The sequence below is a fragment of the Pseudophryne corroboree genome, chromosome 8 (assembly GCF_028390025.1).
Source record: "Pseudophryne corroboree isolate aPseCor3 chromosome 8, aPseCor3.hap2, whole genome shotgun sequence".
Taxonomy (NCBI): Eukaryota; Metazoa; Chordata; class Amphibia; order Anura; family Myobatrachidae; genus Pseudophryne; species Pseudophryne corroboree.
This window is the reverse complement of record NC_086451.1, coordinates 492,603,617-492,626,613: the sequence shown is the minus strand read 5'-3', so window position 1 is coordinate 492,626,613 and position 22,997 is coordinate 492,603,617. Positions and strand designations below refer to the sequence as shown.

General features: G+C 47.8%; 1 protein-coding gene across 1 annotated transcript in view; it reads left to right on the top strand.

Moving 5' to 3' along the window:
• LOC134949702 (surfeit locus protein 1) overlaps positions 1-22,997 on the top strand; it is a 359,947-nt gene that overhangs the window by 211,243 nt on the left and 125,707 nt on the right. Inside the window, exon 8 of the mRNA XM_063938459.1 lies at positions 12,412-12,493. Coding sequence (XP_063794529.1) covers positions 12,412-12,493 — 82 coding nt within the window. The remainder of the gene's footprint in view (positions 1-12,411; positions 12,494-22,997) is intronic.

Here is a 22,997-nt window from a genome sequence, read left to right as displayed (position 1 = left end):
GACAGGGTTATGTTGGGAGGTATGACATAGGTATGAGCACTGGGTCAGTATTAGGGTACAGCACAGGTGATGGTAATCATACAGTAAGAGGGAAGAGCAGGAGCAGATCATTGTGTCCTCCTGGAGAGGTCATGTTGGGAGGTATGACATAGGTATGAGCGCTGGGTCAGTATTAGGGTACAGCACATGTGATGGTAATCATACTGTAAGAGGGAAGAGAAGGAGCAGAGCATTGTGTCCTCCTGGAGAGGGCATGTTGAGAGGTATGACATAGGTATGAGCACTGGGTCAGTATTAGGGTACAGCACAGGTGATGGGAATCATACAGTAAGAGGGAAGTGCAGGAGCAGAGCATTGTGTCCTCCTGGAGAGGTCATGTTGGGAGGTATGACATAGGTATGAGCACTGGGTCAGTATTAGGGTACAGCACAGGTGATGGTAATCATACAGTAAGTGGGAAGAGCAGGAGCAGAGCATTGTGTCCTCCTGGAGAGGGTTATGTTGGGAGGTATGACATAGGTATGAGCACTGGGTCAGTATTAGGGTACAGCACAGGTGATGGTAATCATACAGTAAGAGGGAAGAGCAGGAGCAGATCATTGTGTCCTCCTGGAGAGGTCATGTTGGGAGGTATGACATAGGTATGAGCGCTGGGTCAGTATTAGGGTACAGCACAGGTGATGGTAATCATACTGTAAGAGGGAAGAGAAGGAGCAGAGCATTGTGTCCTCCTGGAGAGGGCATGTTGAGAGGTATGACATAGGTATGAGCACTGGGTCAGTATTAGGGTACAGTACAGGTGATGGTAATCATACTGTAAGAGGGAAGAGAAGGAGCAGAGCATTGTATCCTCCTGGAGAGGTCATGTTGGGAGGTATGACATAGGTATGAGCACTGGGTCAGTATTAGGATTTAGCACAGGTGATGGTAATCATACAGTAAGAGGGAAGAGCAGGAGCAGAGCATTGTGTCCTCCTGGAGAGGTCATGTTGGGAGGTATGACATAGGTATGAGCACTGGGTCAGTATTAGGGTACAGTACAGGTGATGGTAATCATACTGTAAGAGGGAAGAGAAGGAGCAGAGCATTGTGTCCTCCTGGAGAGGTCATGTTGGTAGGTATGACCATAGGTATGAGCACTGGGTCAGTATTAGGATATAGCACAGGTGATGGTAATCATACAGTAAGAGGGAAGAGCAGGAGCAGAGCATTGTGTCCTCCTGGAGAGGTCATGTTGGGAGGTATGACATAGGTATGAGCACTGGGTCAGTATTGGGGTACAGCACAGGTGATGGTAATCATACAGTAAGAGAGAAGAGCAGGAGCAGAGCATTGTGTCCTCCTGGAGAGGTCATGTTGGGAGGTATGACATAGGTATGAGCACTGGGTCAGTATTAGGGTACAGCACAGGTGATGGTAATCATACAGTAAGATGGAAGAGCAGCAGCAGAGCATTGTGTCCTCCTGGAGAGATCATGTTGGGAGGTATGACATAGGTATGAGCACTGGGTCAGTATTAGGGTACAGCACAGGTGATGGTAATCATACAGTAAGAGGGAAGAGCAGGAGCAGAGCATTGTGTCCTCCTGGAGAGGTCATGTTGGGAGGTATGACATAGGTATGAGCACTGGGTCAGTATTAGGATATAGCACAGGTGATGGTAATCATACAGTAAGAGGGATGAGCACTAGTAGAGCATTGTATCCTCCTGGAGAGGTTCGTGTTGGGAGGTATGACATAGGTATGAGCACTGGGTCAGTATTAGGGTACAGCACAGGTGATGGTAATCAAACAGTAAGAGGGAAGAGCAGGAGCAGAGCATTGTGTCCTCCTGGAGAGGTCATGTTGGGAGGTATGACATAGGTATGAGCACTGGGTCAGTATTAGGGTACAGCACAGGTGATGGTAATCATACAGTAAGATGGAAGAGCAGGAGCAGAGCATTGTGTCCTCCTGGAGAGGTCGTGTTGGGAGGTATGACATAGGTATGAGCACTGGGTCAGTGTTAGGGTACAGCACAGGTGATGGTAATCATACAGTAAGAGGGAAGAGCAGGAGCAGAGCATTGTGTCCTCCTGGAGAGGTCATGTTGGGAGGTATGACATAGGTATGAGCACTGGGTCAGTATTAGGGTACAGCACAGGTGATGGTAATCATACAGTAAGAGGGAAGAGCAGGAGCAGAGCATTGTGTCCTCCTGGAGAGGGTCATGTTGGGAGGTATGACATAGGTATGAGCACTGGGTCAGTATTAAGGGTACAGCACAGGTGATGGTAATCATACAGTAAGAGGGAAGAGCAGGAGCAGAGCATTGTGTCCTCCTGGAGAGGGTCATGTTGGGAGGTATGACATAGGTATGAGCACTGGGTCAGTATTGGGGTAATGTGACCGGGAACTCCAATTAGTAGACTGTGTCCCCTCGCATGGCTCGCTTCGCTCGCCATGCTTCGGGCAGGTTACCATTCCCAATTGTAGTCCACGTGGATCGTAAAGTATGTAAATGTAAAAAAAATAAGAAAAGAAAAATGTGAAAAGCTCATGTCGACCTTTTGTCCATGTCGACCAATTTCAGGTGTCGACCTAAGTAGTGTCGACCTAGAGTCCGGATACCACAATAAAAGTAGCTGTGGCTAGATTTCGCGATAACCCTGGACTGGTGTGTTGTTTTCCTGGCTGCTGTGTGTTTGGCGGTGCCCATCCCAAAACACACAAAACACATCAATATATAGATCACAATTTTGAATAACCGTCAATGAAGGTGAACAAAGAATTTCTAATACAATTGTAAGAAAGTATCACATATAAAGCAGATTAAACTATATGATATGGGCTCGCAGATCTCACCAGCCGGCCTAGAGCTGAGCCTGTGACCCAGGGGCAGATGTATTAATCCTGGAGAAGTGATAAAGCAGTGATAAGTGCAAGGTGATAACGCACCAGCCAATTAGCTCCAGTATGTAAATTAACAGTTAGTAGCTGATTGGCTGGTGCATTATCACCTTCCACTTATCACTCCTTTATCATTTCTCCAGGCTTTAATACATCTGCCCCCCAGTTACTTAGCAAGACTCTTGCCGCATATGCCAAATCTTTTTACATTTCAGCACATATTTTCTACCAGTATAGACAGATCTCTCATACGCCATAGTACTATTAACCAGTTAATCCAGTTCCTTTCCCCAGTAGTCTTGTTGGGTGGATTTGTTAATTATAATGTATAATCATGATGACACAACCATAGCAGACAGTTGCTCTAGAACTCCAGTCCACAGGTATAGTCCGGAACTGCCTCCCAGAAACTCGAGACACGCAGATGCCAGAAACAACCTAGAGCCAATACACGTTTTATGTTACGTTACATGTGGCTACTCCCAAATTATCCTTTGTGAGCAACAGTCCTATGAAGAATACATATTTCTATGTGTTTGGTGAATGAGTAAAAGTGTGTGTACTCCCAAACATTGTGACACCATAGTGGGTTAAGATCAGCCACCTTTCCTTTATCACCAATGCCGGAGCTTCCTAACGAATAAGAGTGTTCTAGATTCCTGGGACTGCAGCAGCTTCATCATAGGAGCACCCTGGTACCCGTTGTTCTAACTAAACCCAGCACATGCCATACAGATGGAGCCCCCCTCATCTATGCCTTTAGCAGGCGTAACTGAGACAGGGCAGTCGGTCTTAATCCCCTGCTGTATAGTTCTCTCTCTATTGTATTGCAGATGAGAACAATAGATGAAAGGCTTATGCTAATAAGCCTCGGTGCACCTAGGTGCAGCAGAGATGCCTAGATGAGTGTGGCTCCATCTGTAGCTGAAGATAAACCTAAATGTAGGAATTGCCGTTATACTCCAACATCTTCCTGGCACAGAAACCAGATTTCTCTATCGTCCTTGTGGATGCTGGGGTTCCTGAAAGGACCATGGGGAATAGCGGCTCCGCAGGAGACAGGGCACAAAAAGTAAAGCTTTCCGATCAGGTGGTGTGCACTGGCTCCTCCCCCTATGACCCTCCTCCAGACTCCAGTTAGATTTTTGTGCCCGGCCGAGAAGGGTGCAATCTAGGTGGCTCTCCTAAAGAGCTGCTTAGAGAAAGTTTAGCTTAGGTTTTTTATTTTACAGTGAGTCCTGCTGGCAACAGGATCACTGCAACGAGGGACTTAGGGGAGAAGGAGTGAACTCACCTGCGTGCAGGATGGATTGGCTTCTTGGCTACTGGACATCAGCTCCAGAGGGACGATCACAGGTACAGCCTGGATGGTCACCGGAGCCGCGCCGCCGGCCCCCTTGCAGATGCTGAAGTAAGAAGAGGTCCAGAATCGGCGGCTGAAGACTCCTGCAGTCTTCTAAAGGTAGCGCACAGCACTGCAGCTGTGCGCCATTTTCCTCTCAGCACACTTCACACGGCAGTCACTGAGGGTGCAGGGCGCTGGGAGGGGGGCGCCCTGGGAGGCAAATGAAAACCTTTTTTGGCGAAAAATACCTCACATATAGCCCCCAGAGGCTATATGGAGATATTTAACCCCTGCCAAGATTCACTAAATAGCGGGAGACGAGCCCGCCGAAAAAGGGGCGGGGCCTATCTCCTCAGCACACAGCGCCATTTTCTCTCACAGAAAGCCTGGAGAGAAGGCTCCCAGGCTCTCCCCTGCACTGCACTACAGAAACAGGGTTAAAACAGAGAGGGGGGGCACTGATTTTGGCGATATTGAGATATATATAAAGATGCTATAAGGGAAAACACTTATATAAGGTTGTCCCTATATAATTATAGCGTTTTGGTGTGTGCTGGCAAACTCTCCCTCTGTCTCCCCAAAGGGCTAGTGTGGGTCCTGTCCTCTGTCAGAGCATTCCCGGTGTGTGTGCTGTGTGTCGGTACGTGTGTGTCGACATGTATGAGGACGATGTTGGTGAGGAGGCGGAGAAATTGCCTGTAATGGTGATGTCACTCTCTAGGGAGTCGACACCGGAATGGATGGCTTATTTAGGGAATTACGTGAGAATGTCAACACGCTACAAGGTCGGTTGACGACGTGAGACGGCCGACAAACTATTAGTACCGGTCCAGGCGTCTCAGAAACACCGTCAGGGGCGTTAAAAACGCCCATTTACCTCAGTCGGTCGACACAGACACAGACACGGACACTGAATCCAGTGTCGACGGTGAATAAACAAACGTATTTCTCATTAGGGCCACACGTTAAGGGCAATGAAGGAGGTGTTGCATATTTCTGATACTACAAGTACCACAAAAAAGGGTATTATGTGGGAGTGAAAAAACTACCTGTAGTTTTTCCTGAATCAGATAAAATAAAATGAAGTGTGTGATGATGCGTGGGGTTACCCCGATAGCAAATATTGGCGTTATACCCTTTCCCGCCAGAAATTAGGGCGCGTTGGGAAACACCCCTTAGGGTGATAAGGCGCTCACACGCTTATCAAGTGGCGTTACCGTCTCCAGATACGGCCGCCCTCAAGGAGCCAGCTGATAGGAAGCTGGAAAGATATCCTAAAAAGTATATACACACATACGGTGGTTATACTGCGACCAGCGATCGCCATCAGCCTGGAGATGCAGTGCTGGGTTGGCTTGGTCGGATTCCCTGACTGAAAATATTTTATTCATATAGAGCATTTAATAGGATGCATTCTATATATATGTACGTGAGATGCACAGAGGGATATTTGCTCTCTGGCATCAAGATAAGTACGTTGTCCATATCACCCAGAAGATGTCATGGACACGACAGTGGTCAGGTGATACAGATCCCATACGGCACATGGAAGTATTGCCGTATAAAGGGAAGGAGTTAGTTGGGGTCGGTCCATCGGACCTGGGGACCACGGCAACAGCTGGGAAATCCAACCTTTTTACCCCAAGTTACATCTCAGCTGAAAAAGACACCGTCTTTTCAGCCTCAATCCTTCCTTTCCCATGAGGGCATGCAGGCAAAAGGCCAGTCATATCTGCCCAGACATAGAGGTAAGGGAAGTAGACTGCAGCAGGCAGCCCCTTCCCAGGAAAAGAAGCCCTCCACCGCGTCTGCCAAGTCCTCAGCATGACGCTGGGGCCATGCAAGCGGACTCAAGGTGGGGGGGTAGTCTCAAGAGTCTCAGCGCGCAGTGGGATCACTCGCAGGTTGACCCCTAGATAGTACAAGTATTATCCCAGGGGTACAGATTGGAGAGTCGAGACATCTTCTCCTCGCAGGTTTCTGAAGTCTGCTTTACCAACGGCTCCCTCCGACAGGGAGGCAGCATTGGAAACAATTCACAAGCTGTATATCCAGCAGGTGATAATCAAAGTACCCCTCCTACAACAAGGAAAAGGGTATTATTTTTCCACACTATATTGTGGTACTGAAGCCAGACGGCTTGGTGAGACATAGTCTAAACTGAAATCTTTGAACACTTACATAAAAGGTTCAAATCGAGATGGAGTCACTCAGAGCAGTGATAGCGAACCGGAAAAAAGGGGACTATATGGTGTCCCTGGACATCAAGGATTACCTCCATGTCCAAATTTGCCCTTCTCAACAAGGGTACCTCTGGTTCGTGGTACAGAACTGTCAATATCAGTTTCAGACGATGCCGTTTGAATTATCCACGGCACCCCGGGCCTTTTACCAAGGTAATGGCCGAAAAGATGTTTCTTCAAAGAAAAAAGGCATCTAAATTATCCCTTACTTGGACGATATCCTGAAAAGGGCAAGTTCCAGAGAACAGTTGGAGGTCGGAAGAGCACTATCTAAAGTAGTTCTACGACAGCACGACTGGATTCTAAATATTCCAAGAATCGCAGCTGTTTTCCGACGATACGTCTGCTGTTCCTAGGAATGATTCTGGGCATAGTCCAGAAAAAGGTGTTCCTCCGGGAGGAAAAAGCCAAGGAGTTATTCGACCTAGTCAGAAACCTCCTAAAACCAGGCCAAGTATCAGTGCATCAATGCACAGGAGTCCTGGGAAAAATGGTGGCTTCTTACGAAGCGATTCCATTCGGCAGATCTCAGGGGATTTGCTGGACGAATGGTCCGGATCGCATTTTCAGATGCATCAGCGGATAATCCTGTCTCCAAGGACAAGGGTGTCTCTTCTGTGGGGGCTGCAGAGTGCTCATCTTTTAGAGGGCAGCACACTCAGCATTCAGGACTGTGTTCTGGGGACCACGGATACCAGCCTGAGAGGCTGGGGAGTAGTCACACAGGGAAAAAATTTCCAAGGAAGTGTGGTCAAGTCTGGAGACTTCTCTCCACATGAATATACTGGAGCTAAGGGCAATTTACAATGCTCTGAGCCTAGGAAGACTCCTGCTTCAAAGTCAACCGGTGCTGATCCAGTAGGACATCATCATGGCGGTCGCCCACGTTATCAGACGGGGCGACACAAGAAGCAGGAGGGCAATGACAGCAAGGATTCTTCGCTGGGCGGAAAATCATGTGATAACACTGTCAGCAGTGTTCATTCCGGGAGTGGGCAACTGGGAAGATTTCCTCAGCATAAATGAATTCCACCCGGAAAAGTGGAAACTTAATCTGGAAGTTTCCACATGATTGTAAACCGTTGGGAAAGACCAAAGGTGGTTATGATGGCGTCCCACCTGAAGCGCCAGGTCAAGAGACACTCAGGCAATAGCTGGGACGCTCTGGTAACACCGTCGGTGTACCAGTCGGTGTATGTGTTCCATCCTCTGCTTTTCATACCCAATGTATTGAAAATGATAGGAAGGAGAGGAGTAAGAACTATACTCGTGGCTCCGGTTTGGCCAAGAAGGACTTGGTTCCCGGAACTTCAAGAGATACTAAGAAGGGTCTTGATTCGGCAAGAACCGTGTCTGTTCCGGGACTTACCGCAGCTGCGTTGACGCCAAGGCGGGTGAACGCCGGATCCTAAGGGAAAGAGGCATTCCGGAAGAGGTCATCCCTACCCTGGTCAGAGCCAGGAAGGAGGTGACCGCACAACATTATCACCACTTAGGTGAAAATATGTGCCAGGGTGTGAGTCCAGGAAGGCTCCACGGAAGAATTTCAACTAGGTTAATTTCTACATTTCCTGCAAACAGGAGTGTCTATGGGTCTCAAATTGGGTCCATTAAGGTTCAAATTTCGGCCTGTTGATTTTCTTCCAGAAAGAAATTGGCTTCAGTTCCTGAAGTCCAGAAGTTGTTAAGGGAGTACTGCATATACAGCCCCTTTGATGTCTCCAGTGGCACTGGGCGATCTCAACGTAGTTTTGGGATTCCTAAAAAATCACATTGGTTTAAACAACTCAAATCTGTGGATTTGATATATCTCACATGGAAAATGACCATGCTGTTGGTCCTGGCCTCGGCCAGGCGAGTGTCAGAATTGGCGGCTTTATCTCACAAAGCCATATCTGATTGTCCATTCGGACAGAGCAAAGCTGCGGACTCGTCCCCAGTTTCTCCTTAAGGTGGTGTCAGCGTTTCACCTGAACCAGCTTATTGTGGTACCTGCGGCTACTAGGGACTTGGAGGACTCCAAGTTGCTGGATGTTATCAGGGCCCTGAAAATATAGTTTCCAGGTTGGCTGGAGTCAGGAAATCTGACTTGCTGTTTATCCTGTATGCACCCAACAATGCTGGGTGCTTCTGCTTCTAAGCAGTCGATTGCTCGTGGGATTGGTAGCACAATTCAACTTGCACATTCTGTGGCAGGCCTGCCACAGTCTAAATCCGTTAAGGCCCATTCCACAAGGAAGGTGGGCTCATCTTGGGCGGCTGCCCGAGGGGTCTCGGCATTACAACTTTGCCGAGCAGCTACGTGGTCGGGGGAGAACACGTTTGTAAAATTCTACAAATTTGATACCCTGGAAAAAGAGGACCTGGAGTTCTCTCATTCGGTGCTGCAGAGTCATCCGCACTCTCCCGCCCGTTTGGGAGCTTTGGTATAATCCCCATGGTCCTTTCAGGAACCCCAGCATCCACAAGGACGATAGAGAAAATAAGAATTTACTTACCGATAATTCTATTTCTCGGAGTCCGTAGTGGATGCTGGGCGCCCATCCCAAGTGCGGATTATCTGCAATACTTGTACATAGTTATTGCTAACTAAATCGGGTTATTGTTGTTGTGAGCCATCTTTTCAGAGGCTCCGCTGTTATCATACTGTTAACTGGGTTCAGATCACAGGTTGTACAGTGTGATTGGTGTGGCTGGTATGAGTCTTACCCGGGATTCAAAATTCCTCCCTTATTGTGTACGCTCGTCCGGGCACAGTACCTAACTGGAGTCTGGAGGAGGGTCATAGGGGGAGGAGCCAGTGCACACCACCTGATCGGAAAGCTTTACTTTTTGTGCCCTGTCTCCTGCGGAGCCGCTATTCCCCATGGTCCTTTCAGGAACCCCAGCATCCACTACGGACTCCGAGAAATAGAATTATCGGTAAGTAAATTCTTATTTTTTTTTCTTGCCATTCTGAAATTGAAGTCCTTGAGATGCTAGCTCATAGTGGACAGATGGAGTCCTTGAGATGCTAGCTCATAGTGGACAGATGGAGTCCTTGAGATGCTAGCTCATAGTGGACAGATGGAGTCCTTGAGATGCTAGCTCATAGTGGACAGATGGAGTCTTTGAGATGCTAGCTCATAGTGGACAGATGGAGTCCTTGAGATGCTAGCTCATAGTGGACAGATGGAGTCCTTGAGATGCTAGCTCATAGTGGATAGATGGAGTCCTTGAGATGCTAGCTCATAGTGGACAGATGGAGTCCTTGAGATGCTAGCTCATAGTGGACAGATGGAGTCCTTGAGATGCTAGCTCATAGTGGACAGATGGAGTCCTTGAGATGCTAGCTCATAGTGGACAGATGGAGTCCTTGAGATGCTAGCTCATAGTGGACAGATGGAGTCCTTGAGATGCTAGCTCATAGTGGACAGATGGAGTCCTTGAGATGCTAGCTCATAGTGGACAGATGGAGTCCTTGAGATGCTAGCTCATAGTGGACAGATGGAGTCCTTGAGGTCTGTAATAAGTCTTGTGGCTAAATGGATGATTACTTTGCACTGTCCTTAAACTGCAGGCTTTTATATTTGGCTTTAAGTCCTCTTTAATGCTTAGAAAGGGTTGGCAAACCTCCAACCAGTCCATATCTAGCTGGATTGCTTGTACCTGGCTTTCCGTGTAGCTGCTGAGTACTTCCTGGACATCATCCTATCTGATCACCTGTGTAGCTGTTCATGCAGTCACTAGATTGTACAGGCTGCATGTGCTTTCTTTCAGTGATACCAGGGCTCTGTTATGCTCCTGTTTAGTGTACCAACCTATCCCCATTGTCTCCAGTGTCCCCCAGCTGGAAAAAAAGGAGAGGATTTTTCTTTTACTTGCATTAAATTCCATCCATTGGAGACACTGGGGGTTCACCCTTTATGCTTTTCCTCTCCTTTTATATTTTGTTTGATATTCATTCATTTCTTTCTATCTTGTCCTGTTGATCTTGGCTACACACAATTGGAGTTCCTTCAGGCAAAGAGTATAGAAGAGGAGCTACAGATGTGCACTTCTGGATCCATCATTATAGCCCAATGTCCTCCCACCACTGTAGCCCAATGTCTACACACTACTGTAGCCCAATGTCTACACACCACTGTAGCCCAATGTCTACCCACCACTGTAGCCCAATGTCTACACACCACTGTAGCCCAATGTCTTCACACCACTGTAGCCCAATGTCTACACACTACTGTAGCCCAATGTCTACACACCACTGTAGCCCAATGTCTACACACCACTGTAGCCCAATGTCTTCACACCACTGTAGCCCAATGTCTTCACACCACTGTAGCCCAATGTCTACACACCACTGTAGCCCAATGTCTACACACCACTGTAGCCCAATGTCTACACACTACTGTAGCCCAATGTCTACACACTACTGTAGCCCAATGTCTACACACCACTGTAGCCCAATGTCTACACACCACTGTAGCCCAATGTCTACACACCACTGTAGCCCAATGTCTACACACCACTGTAGCCCAATGTCTACACACCACTGTAGCCCAATGTCCTCCCACCACTGTAGCCCAATGTCTACACACAACTGTAGCCCAATGTCTACACACTACTGTAGCCCAATGTCTACCCACCACTGTAGCCCAATGTCTACACACCACTGTAGCCCAATGTCTTCACACCACTGTAGCCCAATGTCTACACACCACTGTAGCCCAATGTCTACACACCACTGTAGCCCAATGTCTACACACTACTGTAGCCCAATGTCTACACACTACTGTAGCCCAATGTCTACACACCACTGTAGCCCAATGTCTACACACCACTGTAGCCCAATGTCTACACACCACTGTAGCCCAATGTCTACACACCACTGTAGCCCAATGTCTACACACTACTGTAGCCCAATGTCTACACACCACTGTAGCCCAATGTCTACACACCACTGTAGCCCAATGTCTACACACCACTGTAGCACAATGTCTACACACTACTGTAGCCCAATGTCTACACACCACTGTAGCCCAATGTCTACACACTACTGTAGCCCAATGTCTACACACCACTGTAGCCCAATGTCTACCCACCACTGTAGCCCAATGTCTACCCACCACTGTAGCCCAATGTCTTCACACCACTGTAGCCCAATGTCTACACACTACTGTAGCCCAATGTCTACACACTACTGTAGCCCAATGTCTACACACTACTGTAGCCCAATGTCTACACACCACTGTAGCCCAATGTCTACACACCACTGTAGCCCAATGTCTACACACCACTGTAGCCCAATGTCTACACACCACTGTAGCCCAATGTCTACACACCACTGTAGCCCAATGTCTACACACCACTGTAGCCCAATGTCCTCCCACCACTGTAGCCCAATGTCCTCCCACCACTGTAGCCCAATGTCTACACACCACTGCAGCCCAATGTCTACACACCACTGCAGCCCAATGTCTACACACCACTGCAGCCCAATGTCTTCACACCACTGTAGCCCAATGTCTACACACTACTGTAGCCCAATGTCTACACACCACTGTAGCCCAATGTCTTCACACCACTGTAGCCCAATGTCTTCACACCACTGTAGCCCAATGTCTACACACCACTGTAGCCCAATGTCTACACACCACTGTAGCCCAATGTCTACACACCACTGTAGCCCAATGTCTACACACCACTGTAGCCCAATGTCTACACACCACTGTAGCCCAATGTCTTCAGTTTCCCTCAAAGGAAAGGCTTTGAAGTAATGCACTCCCATCAGTGAAATTGAGGGTTATTGAAATACGCTGATATTTGTATTATGCTGAATGGAATGTTTGAATGATCTCTATTCTTATACATTCTAATAACAGAATACCACTGTATGTGAGATAATGTACGCATGATAAGTTGTAGATGGCCATTAATGTTTCTATTCAATTCCAGCCAGCAGTGTTCCTGGAGGACCCATTGGAGGACAGACCCGGGCAACGCTGAAAAATGACCACATGGAGTACAGCATAACATGGCAAGTGCATATCTATCTATCTATATACCACATGTTATGTAACAGTGAATAGACATAAATGTGAGTGAGTGTGTTTATACTGTGATGCCTTGGAAATAGCCAGACCTGTATCAGTTGTAATCTGATAGCTCATGAATCACTTTGGACAAGGCAGCATGAATTATCGGAGTTTGAACGTGGCATGATAGTAGGTGCCCAATGGATGGGACAATTCCATTATTGAAGTTGTTCAGACATTCAACATTCCTCACTCTACAGTGTCACATGTACTGGCAATACTTCACGGAAGGCATTCCCACCAACCGTGGATGCGCAGTGGCCGACCACGGGTGCTTAATGATTGTGACCAGCTGCGTCTGGCCATAATTGTCCGTGGTAACAGACAAGCGACACTGACTCAACTCACATTCACATTCAATGCAGGAGGTACCAGATGCATATCCGGTATGTCAGTGCAGCATTCTCTAGCTTCCATGGGATATGCAGGCAGAAGACCCACCAGAGTGTCACCGGGCCTCATGTGTTGTCACTAATTGGACCCTGGAGGACTGGTAACGTGGCATATTCCGATGAGTCCTAGGGTGTGGCATGGATCGCAGTTATCAGCAAGGCATCTTGCAGGCTGCTGGTGGTTCCATGATGGTGTGGGCTGTGTACACGTGCAGGGCCAGATTAGCAATGGGGCGGATGGAGCTCCAGCTCCACATAAAAATAGTCCCATCATAATGGCAGCATGATGATGAGCAGCCACCCACCTGGTCGCACAGTCACCCATAAATCATAAGTATTAAAATTGTGTTTCTAGTTTCTCAGAAATGTATGACATTTGTGTATTGTTACGTACTTAGGGAAACAGTGGAGCTGATAGTGTAGAAGGTATACACACCCACGGGGCTCTGGCCACACCCACACTGATCACTGATCCTCCGCATCTTACAGAAGGCCCTTGAACATTTTCAGCTCCAGGCCCATGTGGCCCTTAATCCGGCCCTGTATACGAGGCATGGGTTGGGTCCACTGATCCTCCTGAACACCTCATTGACCGGTAACTGCAATTTCTCTAACGTCCTAGTGGATGCTGGGGACTCCGTAAGGACCATGGGGAATAGACGGGCTCCGCAGGAGACAGGGCACTTTAAGAAAGAATTTGGATACTGGTGTGCTCTGGCTCCTCCCTCTATGTCCCTCCTCCATACCTCAGTTTGAATCTGTGCCCGGACGAGCTGGGTGCTACTTAGTGAGCTCTCCTGAGCTTGCTGTAAGAAAGTATTTTGTTAGGTTTTTTATTTTCAGAGAGATCTGCTGGCAACAGACTCCCTGCATCGTGGGACTGAGGGGAGAGAAGCAGACCTGCTCTCTGCAGATAGGTCCTGCTTCTTAGGCTACTGGACACCATTAGCTCCAGAGGGATCGTACACAGGATCTCACCCTTTGTCGTCCGATACCGGAGCCGCGCCACCGTCCCCCTCGCAGAGCCAGAAGACAGAAGCCGGGTGAAAGAAGCAAGAAGACTTCGAAATCGGCGGCAGAAGACTCCAGTCTTCACTGAGGCAGCGCACAGCACTGCAGCTGTGCGCCATTGCTCCCACACTACACCCACATACTCCGGTCACTGTAAGGGTGCAGGGCGCAGGGGGGGGGGCGCCCTGGGCAGCAATTAGAGACCTCTTTGGCAAAAGTTTGCATATATACAGTTGGGCACTGTATATATGTATGAGCCCCCGCCAAAATTGTACATGAAAGCGGGACAGAAGCCCGCCGTCGAGGGGGCGGGGCTTATTCCTCAGCACTCACCAGCGCCATGTTTTTTATCCACAGCACCGCTGAGAGGAAGCTCCCCAGCCTCTCCCCTGCAGTTACACGGTAGAAGAGGGTAAAAAGAGAGGGGGGGCACATAATTAGGCGCAAAAATCAATATAAACAGCAGCTGCTGGGTTAACCTTAAGTTACTGTGTTATTCCTGGGTTAATAGCGCTGGGGTGTGCTGGCATACTCTCTCTCTGTCTCTCCAAAGGGCCTTATGGGGGAATTGTCTTCAGATGAGCATTCCCTGAGTGTGTGGTGTGTCGGTACGTGTGTGTCGACATGTCTGAGGTAAAAGGCTCCCCTTAGGAGGAGATGGAGCAAATATGTGTGTGAGAGGGTGTCTCCGTCCACAACGCCGACACCTGTTTGGATATGTGTAATTAAGTGCTAAGGTGAATTTATTGCACAAAAGATTAGAGAACAGACAGGAAATCTACCCATGTCTGTCCCTATGTCGCAGAGACCTTCAGAGTCTCTCAATGCTCACTATCCAAAATAATAGACACTGATATCGACACGGAGTTTGACTCCAGTGTCGACTACGATAATGCAAAGTTACAGCCAAAATGGCAGAAGAGTATTCAATATATGATTATTGTAATAAAAGATGATTGGCATATCACTGATGACTCATCTGTCCCTGACACAAGGGTACACATGTTTAAGGGGAAGAAAGCTGAGGTAAATTTCCCTCCTCTCATGATGAAAAAGAGCGGGAATCTCCAGACAAGAGACTGCAGTTTCCCACAAAGAATTCTCAGGGGGTATCCTTTCCCCACTAGGGCCAGGATATGATGGGAATCTTCCCCTAGGGTGGACAAAGCTTGTCACGTTTACCCAAAAGATAGCCCTGACGTAACAGCTATTCTCAGGGATCCTGCAGATAGCGTGCACATTCTGGTACACTACTCAGACCGGCGATTGTGTCGGCATGGGTTTATAGCGCTGTAGCAGCATGGACAGATACCTTATCAGCAGAGATTGAGACCCTAGTATGTGTGTGTGTGTGTATATATATATATATATATATATATATATGTATATATAGAGATATATATATTAAAGATGCTGTCTTAAGAGATATATATAAAACATGCCCAAAGAGACATAAGTCTACTGGGTCCTAGAGTCAAAGCTATGTCGATTTCTGCTTGACGTGTCCTGTAGAATATGCAATGGACAGATGATGCCGACTTAAGAGGCATATGGAAGGCTGAGGATTGTGTGGAGAAGGGTTCTCGGACCTGGTCTCCACAGCTATAGCTGGTAATTCTGATATTTTGCCTTATATTCCTGCACAGCCTAGGAAAGCACGACATTATCAAATGCAGCCTTTCGAACAAAGAAACAAGAAAGTCCGAGGTGTGTCCTTTCTTGCCAGAGGCGGGGGCAGAGGAAAGAAGCTGCACAACACAGCTAGTCCCCAGGAACAGAAGTCCTCCCCGGCCTCTACAAAATCCACCGCATGTCGCTGGGGCTCCACAGGCGGAGCTAGGCCCGGTGTGGGCACGCCTTCGTAAGTTCAGCCACAAGTGGGTTCACTCCCTGTTAGATCCCTGGGCAATAGATATTGTGTCTCAGGGATACAAGCTGGACTTTGAGGAGATGCCCCCTCACCGACGGCCCTGCCGGCTTCACCCCACGAGAGGGAAACTGTGTTAACTGCAATTCACAAATTGTATCTTCAACAGGTGGGGGTTATTATTCGACCATGTTGTAGTCCCGAAACCAGACGGTTCGGTCAGACCGATATTGAATTTAAAATCCCTGAACATATACCTGAAAAGGTTCAAGTTCAAGATGGAATCGCTAAGAGCGGTCATTGCAAGCCTGAAAGGGGGAGATTTTATGGTGACTTTGGACATAAAGGATGCATACCTTCATGTCCCCATTTATCCACCTCATCAGGCGTACCTCAGAATTGCGGTACGGGATTGTCATTACCAATTTCAGACGTTGCCGTTTGGTCTCTCCACGGCCCCGAGAATATTCACCAAGGTAATGGCGGAAATGATGGTGCTCCTGCGGAAGCAAGGTGTCACTATTATCACGTACTTGGACGATCTCCTCATAAAAGCGAGATCAAGAGAGCAGTTGCTGAACAGCGTATCACTTTCTCTGGAAGTGTAACGGCAACACGGCTGGATTCTATATATTCCAAAGTCGCAGTTGGTTCCTACAGCTCATCTGCCTCTCCTAGGCATGATCCTTGACACAGACCAGAAAAGGGTTTATCTCCCGATAGAGAGAGCTCAGGAGCTCGTGACACTGGTCAGGAATCTATTAAAACCAAAACAGGTGTCAGTGCATAACTGCACTCGAGTCCTGGGAAGGATGGTGGCTTCATACGAGGCCATTCTCTTCGGCAGGTTCCATGCGAGGACCTTCCAATGGGACTTACTGGACAAGTGGTCCGGATCACATCTTCAGATGCATCGGTTAATCACCCTATCCCCCAGGGCCAGGGTGTCTCTCCTGTGGTGGCTGCAGAGTGCTCTCCTTCTCGAAGGTCGCAGATTCGGCATTCAGGACTGGGTCCTGGTGACCACGGATGCAAGCCTCCGAGGGTGGGGGGCAGTCACACAGGGAAGAAATTCCCAACAACATCCTGGAACTAAGGGCCATATACAACGCCCTACGTCAAGCGGAGTCCCTGCTTCGCGACCAACTGGTTCGGATTCAGTCAGACAACATCACCGTAGTGGCTCATGTAAACCGCCAAGGCGGCACAAGGAGCAGGGTGGCGATGGTAGAAGCCACCAGAATTCTTCGCTGGGCGGAGAATCACGTAAGCGCACTGTCAGCAGTGTTCATTCCGGGAGTGGACAACTGGGAAGCAGACTTCCTCAGCAGGCACGACCTCCACCCGGGAGAGTGGGGACTTCGTCAAGAAGTCTTCACGCAGATTGCAAGTTGGTGGGAACTGCCACAGGTGGACATGATGGCATCCCGCCTCAACAAAAAGCTACAGAGATATTGCGCCAGGTCAAGGGACCCTCATGCGATAGCTGTGGACGCACTGGTGACACCGTGGGTGTTCCAGTCGGTCTATGTATTTCCTCCTCTTCCTCTCATACCCAAGGTGCTGAGAATCATAAGAAAAAGAGGAGTGAGAACAATACTCATTGTTCCGGATTGGCCAAAAAGGACTTGGTATCCAGATCTGCAAGAAATGCTCACAGAGGACCCGTGGCCTCTGCCTCTAAGACAGGACTTGTTGCAACAGGGGCCCTGTCTGTTCCAAGACTTACCGCGGCTGCGTTTGACGGCATTGCGGTTGAACGCCGGATCCTAGCAGAAAAAGGCATTCCGGATGAAGTTATTCCTACGCTGATAAAGGCTAGGAAGGATGTGACAGCTCAACATTATCACCGTATATGGCGAAAATATGTTGCTTGGTGTGAGGCCAGGAATGCCCCTACGGAGGAATTCCAGCTGGGCCGTTTCCTTCCCTTCCTACAGGCGGGAGTGACTTTGGGCCTTAAATTGGGTTCCATTAAGGTTCAGATTTCGGCCCTATCCATTTTCTTTCAAAAAGAACTGGCTTCTCTGCCTGAAGTTCAGACGTTTGTAAAGGGAGTGCTGCATATTCAGCCCCCTTTTGTGCCTCCAGTGGCACCTTGGGATCTTAACGTGGTGTTGAGTTTCCTGAAATCACACTGGTTTGAACCACTCAAAACGGTGGAATTGAAATATCTCACGTGGAAGGTGGTCATGCTATTAGCCTTGGCTTCGGCTAGGCGTGTGTCAGAATTGGCGGCTTTGTCACATAAAAGCCCTTATCTGGTTTTCCATGTGGATAGAGCAGAATTGCGGCCCCTCCCACAATTTCTGCCAAAAGTGGTTTCATCCTTTCATATAAACCAACCTATCGTGGTGCCTGTGGCTACTACTGACTTGGAGGATTCCGAGTCACTGGATGTGGTCAGGGCTTTGAAGGTTTATGTAGCCAGAACGGCTATGGTCAGGAAAACAGAATCTTTGTTTATCCTGTATGCTTCCAACAAGCTTGGGGCGTCTGCTTCAAAGCAAACTATTGTTCGCTGGATCTGTAACACGATTCTGCGGCTGGGTTGCCGCTGCCTAAATCAGTTAAGGCCCATTCCACAAGGAAGGTGGGCTCTTCTTGGGCGGCTGCCCGAGGGGTCTCGGCATTACAGCTTTGCCGAGCAGCTACTTGGTCAGGTTCATACACTTTTGCAAAGTTCTACAAGTTTGATACCCTGGCTGAGGAGGACCTTGTGTTTGCTCATTCGGTGCTGCAGAGTTATCCGCACTCTCCCGCCCGTTTTGGAGCTTTGGTATAATCCCCATGGTCCTTACGGAGTCCCCAGCATCCTAGGACGTTAGAGAAAATAAGATTTTACTTACCGGTAAATCTATTTCTCGTAGTCCGTAGTGGATGCTGGGCGCCCGTCCCAAGTGCGGACTTCTTCTGCAATACTTGTATATAGTTATTGCTTAAATAAGGGTTATGTTGGTTGCATCAGGGTTGATATGATGCTCCGTTGTTCATACTGTTAACTGGGTAAGTTTATCACGAGTTATACGGTGTGATTGGTGTGGCTGGTATGAGTCTTGCCCTGGTTTCCAAAATCCTTTCCTTGTACTGTCAGCTCTTCCGGGCACAGGTACCTTAACTGAGGTCTGGAGTTGGGGCATAGAGGGAGGAGCCAGTGCACACCAGTATTCCTAATTCTTTCTTAGAGTTCCCAGTCTCCTGCGGAGCCCGTCTATTCCCCATGGTCCTTACGAAGTCCCCAGCATCCACTACGGACTACGAGAAATAGATTTACCGGTAAGTAAAATCTTATTATTGCATTGCTTGATGACAATTTTCAGCCCTTCACGAACTTCATATTCTCCTACAACGATGGAATATTCCCAAGTTGTCCAGAATTGGGTCAACATCTCTCCAGAGGTCTTATATCCACTTGTACCTCGTTGAGTTGCTGCACTTCGCCAGGCTAGAGGGGGTCCTACAAAAAACTAGACATCTTTTCTCTGGCTGGGTCCACAGGTAATCCACAGGATAACATTGGGATATGGTTGGGCGACAGCGGAAATGGCACCAAACGGTCACAAGCTTTCTGGCCTCCCAGGATGCATTGGGGCCTTCACCATATAGTCCCGCCCACTGACTCAGTCAAATCAGTTTTTTGTTTGGTGCGGCAGGAGCCGGACCATGGTCACAGGGCTGCAGTTAATAGCAGCCTGAAGCTTTTATTATTTTATTGACTATGTTTTTTTTGAGTGACTTTTCTTAACAGCGTCTTAAACGCATATTAGAAAGAGTCGCTCCAACAACTCTCCACCGGGTCGCAACAACGCTTACCTTCGCGATATAGTGCTGTCTCGACGAGCGTCTGTGTCGGATGATTCTAGCAGGTCCAGCAGACGTAACCAGGCTGTGGCCGGAGCATGGGGAGACGGTGAGTATATGGATTTCCTCTTACTAGAGGGGTCAGGACACAGCTACACTTTATTGGTGGAGACTACAAACAGTGTGTTGATGCGCCGACCACTCTTAGGTGCGACAGCGCTATGCTTTAGGGATCATAGGCGCCAGGACTAGGTAGAGGCTGCGATCCTTAGAGTTTAAGTCAACAGAGGGAATTAGACGCTCTCCTGGCCGCCCCTCCCCCAAGTTCATGACCAGTTTCCGCGCGTCTCCCGTCCATGAACTGAATGACCTCACTTCTGTCTCAGACGCTACCACGAGGTACTCGGTCGCAGCTTAGACGCTGCTGTTGTGTACACTAGAGATTGCCGCCTAGACCGAGTCGCAGACCTTAGCATCTTCATACACGTGGCATTCACTGAGCGTCCGTGTCCGTTAGTGAGCGTCCATGTCTCTCATCAGTTATCAGAACGGCAGTGTACACCAGTAGCGTCTGAATCCACTCAGCGTCTTGCAAGCGTATTGATGGATATGGAAGTGTGGTGAGTCTCCCAATATCCCGCTCTGTGGAGGAAGGGTTATACAGTACTAAAAATTCTCTCTACTTGTTAGTATGACTTGTTAATTTTGGTACATATTGCATATGAGATCTGTATATTACTGTTGTCTCTGCATGTTATGTTTGAAAAAAAACAGGTAAAAACAGAAGTACAATTTTTCTACTTACTTGTAAGTTGTTATGGAGGTTGTATTCTCATATGACAATGTCTAATGTTTTAACATGTGACTGACTGCTAGTATGTGTGCTGACTTTTATATGTTGTCAGTTCTGTTCTGAACCTCAATTCAGGTGCACGGTTGTGGTCAGATTGATCTCACTTCTATATATTTATATATAGGCGATTTTCAGTCACAAATTGTGTAGTCATAAACAGAATAATACCATGTCTGTGAGCGGCAAAAGTGACGAGGAGAATTTATCAGGCACTCCTACATTTTTAACATGTTTATCTTGTAAAACAGGGTTAATTGGTATAGGCCAGTTGGTCACTTATGAGGGGTTATGTGCGAACTGTTTTGCTTTTCAGCAAAGTAAAAAACAGGAGTTGGTTCAACCACCAGCAGAGCCACCATGGAATATGTTTGTAAATACTTTATCTTCAATAGTGGACAGGTTAACTCCGGCAGCGCCACCCCAGGAAATAGGTTACACTATTAACCCATACATGCAGCTCCCTTCCTACGGCTTGGTTCCAGTAGCTTCTACAAGTAACCAAGGTACAGGTAAGACTAAGACAGATACGTCTATGTGGCAGACTACACAAGATGATACAACAGATGATGATACAGTATATTCAAATACTCTGTATGATGATCAATCGCAGAGTTTCAGCTCAGAGGATGTAGCCGAACTTATTGATGCAATGAAGGCTGTTCTCTCTTTGGAGGAAACAGCAAAAACAGTGTCAAAATCTAAAGCACCTGTGTTTAAATGAACAAAAACAGTTAAGACTGAATTCCCAGCATCAGAGGATCTGACGGAAATGATGGAAGAATCCTGGGCGACGCCCAGTAAGAAATGTAAGGTTCCGAAAAAATGGGATTCTTATTATCCATTTCTTGCTGCAGATTGTTCAAAAATAGAAGTTCCTCCGAAAGTAGATGCACATATACTGCGACTTGTGCATAAATCTGCTTTACCATTGTCATCTACCTCACTAAATGATGTCACAGACAGAAGGGTAGATAGCTTCTTGAAAAATATATTTTCTCTAGTAGGAGCAGTGGTAAGACCTGCTATGGCTTCAGCCTGGATGGCAAAGACAATGGGCGAATGGATAGAGGAACTAGAGAATGGCCTCTCCTCCCTTAATAGGAAGCAGGAGTATCAGTTAGGCCGTTTCAGACAAGCTGCCCAATATTTGGAAGAAGCAGTTGATATGGATACGATTGCTTCTAAAGCATCAGCCTTGACAGTAGCCACTCGTAAAGCAGTTTGGCTACGCACTTGGAAAGCAGATGCTGAATCCAAGAAAGAATTGGAAGCATTGCCTTTCATTGGAAATATATTGTTCGGGAAACAAATGTCTGATATTCTAGAATCAGAAGCTGAATCCAAGAAGGTCAGATTTCCGGCTAGTTATAACCCTAAGACTAGGGGTTCAAAGTTTCGGCCATTTCGATGGCAAGGCAAAGCGAAAGCTAAAGAGGAGTCTAGGCAACCCCAGTTCAATAGATCAGCCAGGGGTAGGAAGCAATGGGCTAGTAGAAAGCCAGCTTCCAAGCCTGAACAGAAACCATCAGCCTGAAGAGACGGGCCTCCGCCTGGAGGATTCCAGGGTTGGGGGCCGACTCCTTAATTTTGCACACATATGGCAACAGTCGACGACAGATGCTTGGGTGCGATAGGTGGTATCTCGCGGATATGGGTTCCCATTCAGGAGGCAGCCTCCTCAAAGATTTTTTTGCACCAGCCCGTCTCGTATAGAGTCGAAGGCCAATGCCCTGCAAGAAGCAGTCCAGAAATTGCTTCAGTCCAGTGTAATTGTCCCAGTACCCCCATCACAAAGGGGACAGGGTTTTTACTCCAATCTATTTTTGATTCCGAAGCTAAATGGGTCATTCCGACAAATTCTCAATCTCAAAATGTTAAACAAATACATTTGGATTCCAAGGTTCCACATGGAGACGTTACGCTCCATAATGTTGGCTATGGAACCGGGAGATTACATGGTATCTCTGGATGTACGGGATGCTTACCTACATGTGCCTATAGCACTGTCTCATCAATGTTACCTCGGGTTTGCCATCCTCCAGGAACATTTTCAATTCCAAGCCTTGCCCTTCGGGCTAGCAACAGCACCCAGAGTGTTTACCAAAATTATGGTGGTGATGGCAGCTTATCTCCACAAGCAGGGGATAAGAATATTTCCATACCTCGACGACCTGTTAATCCTAGCACATTCGCTGGAGTTACTTTTGAGCCATCTTCAACAGACAGTAGTTTGTCTACAAAGACACAGGTGGCTCATAAACTGGGAAAAGTCGTCTCTGAATCCATCACAGCGGATGGTTCATTTGGGAGCCATATTGGATTCAGGTCTACAGAGAGTTTTCTTACCAGAGAAAAAGATAGCCAAGGCGCAGGTCATGGCTCAGGAAGCGTTGCACACTCAGACAATGTCAGTCCATGCAGCAATGCGACTGTTGGTTCTGATAGTGTCAACCTTGGACATGGTGGAATATGCGCAATTCCACCCCAGACCACTACAGCACCTTATTCTGTCCAAATGGAAC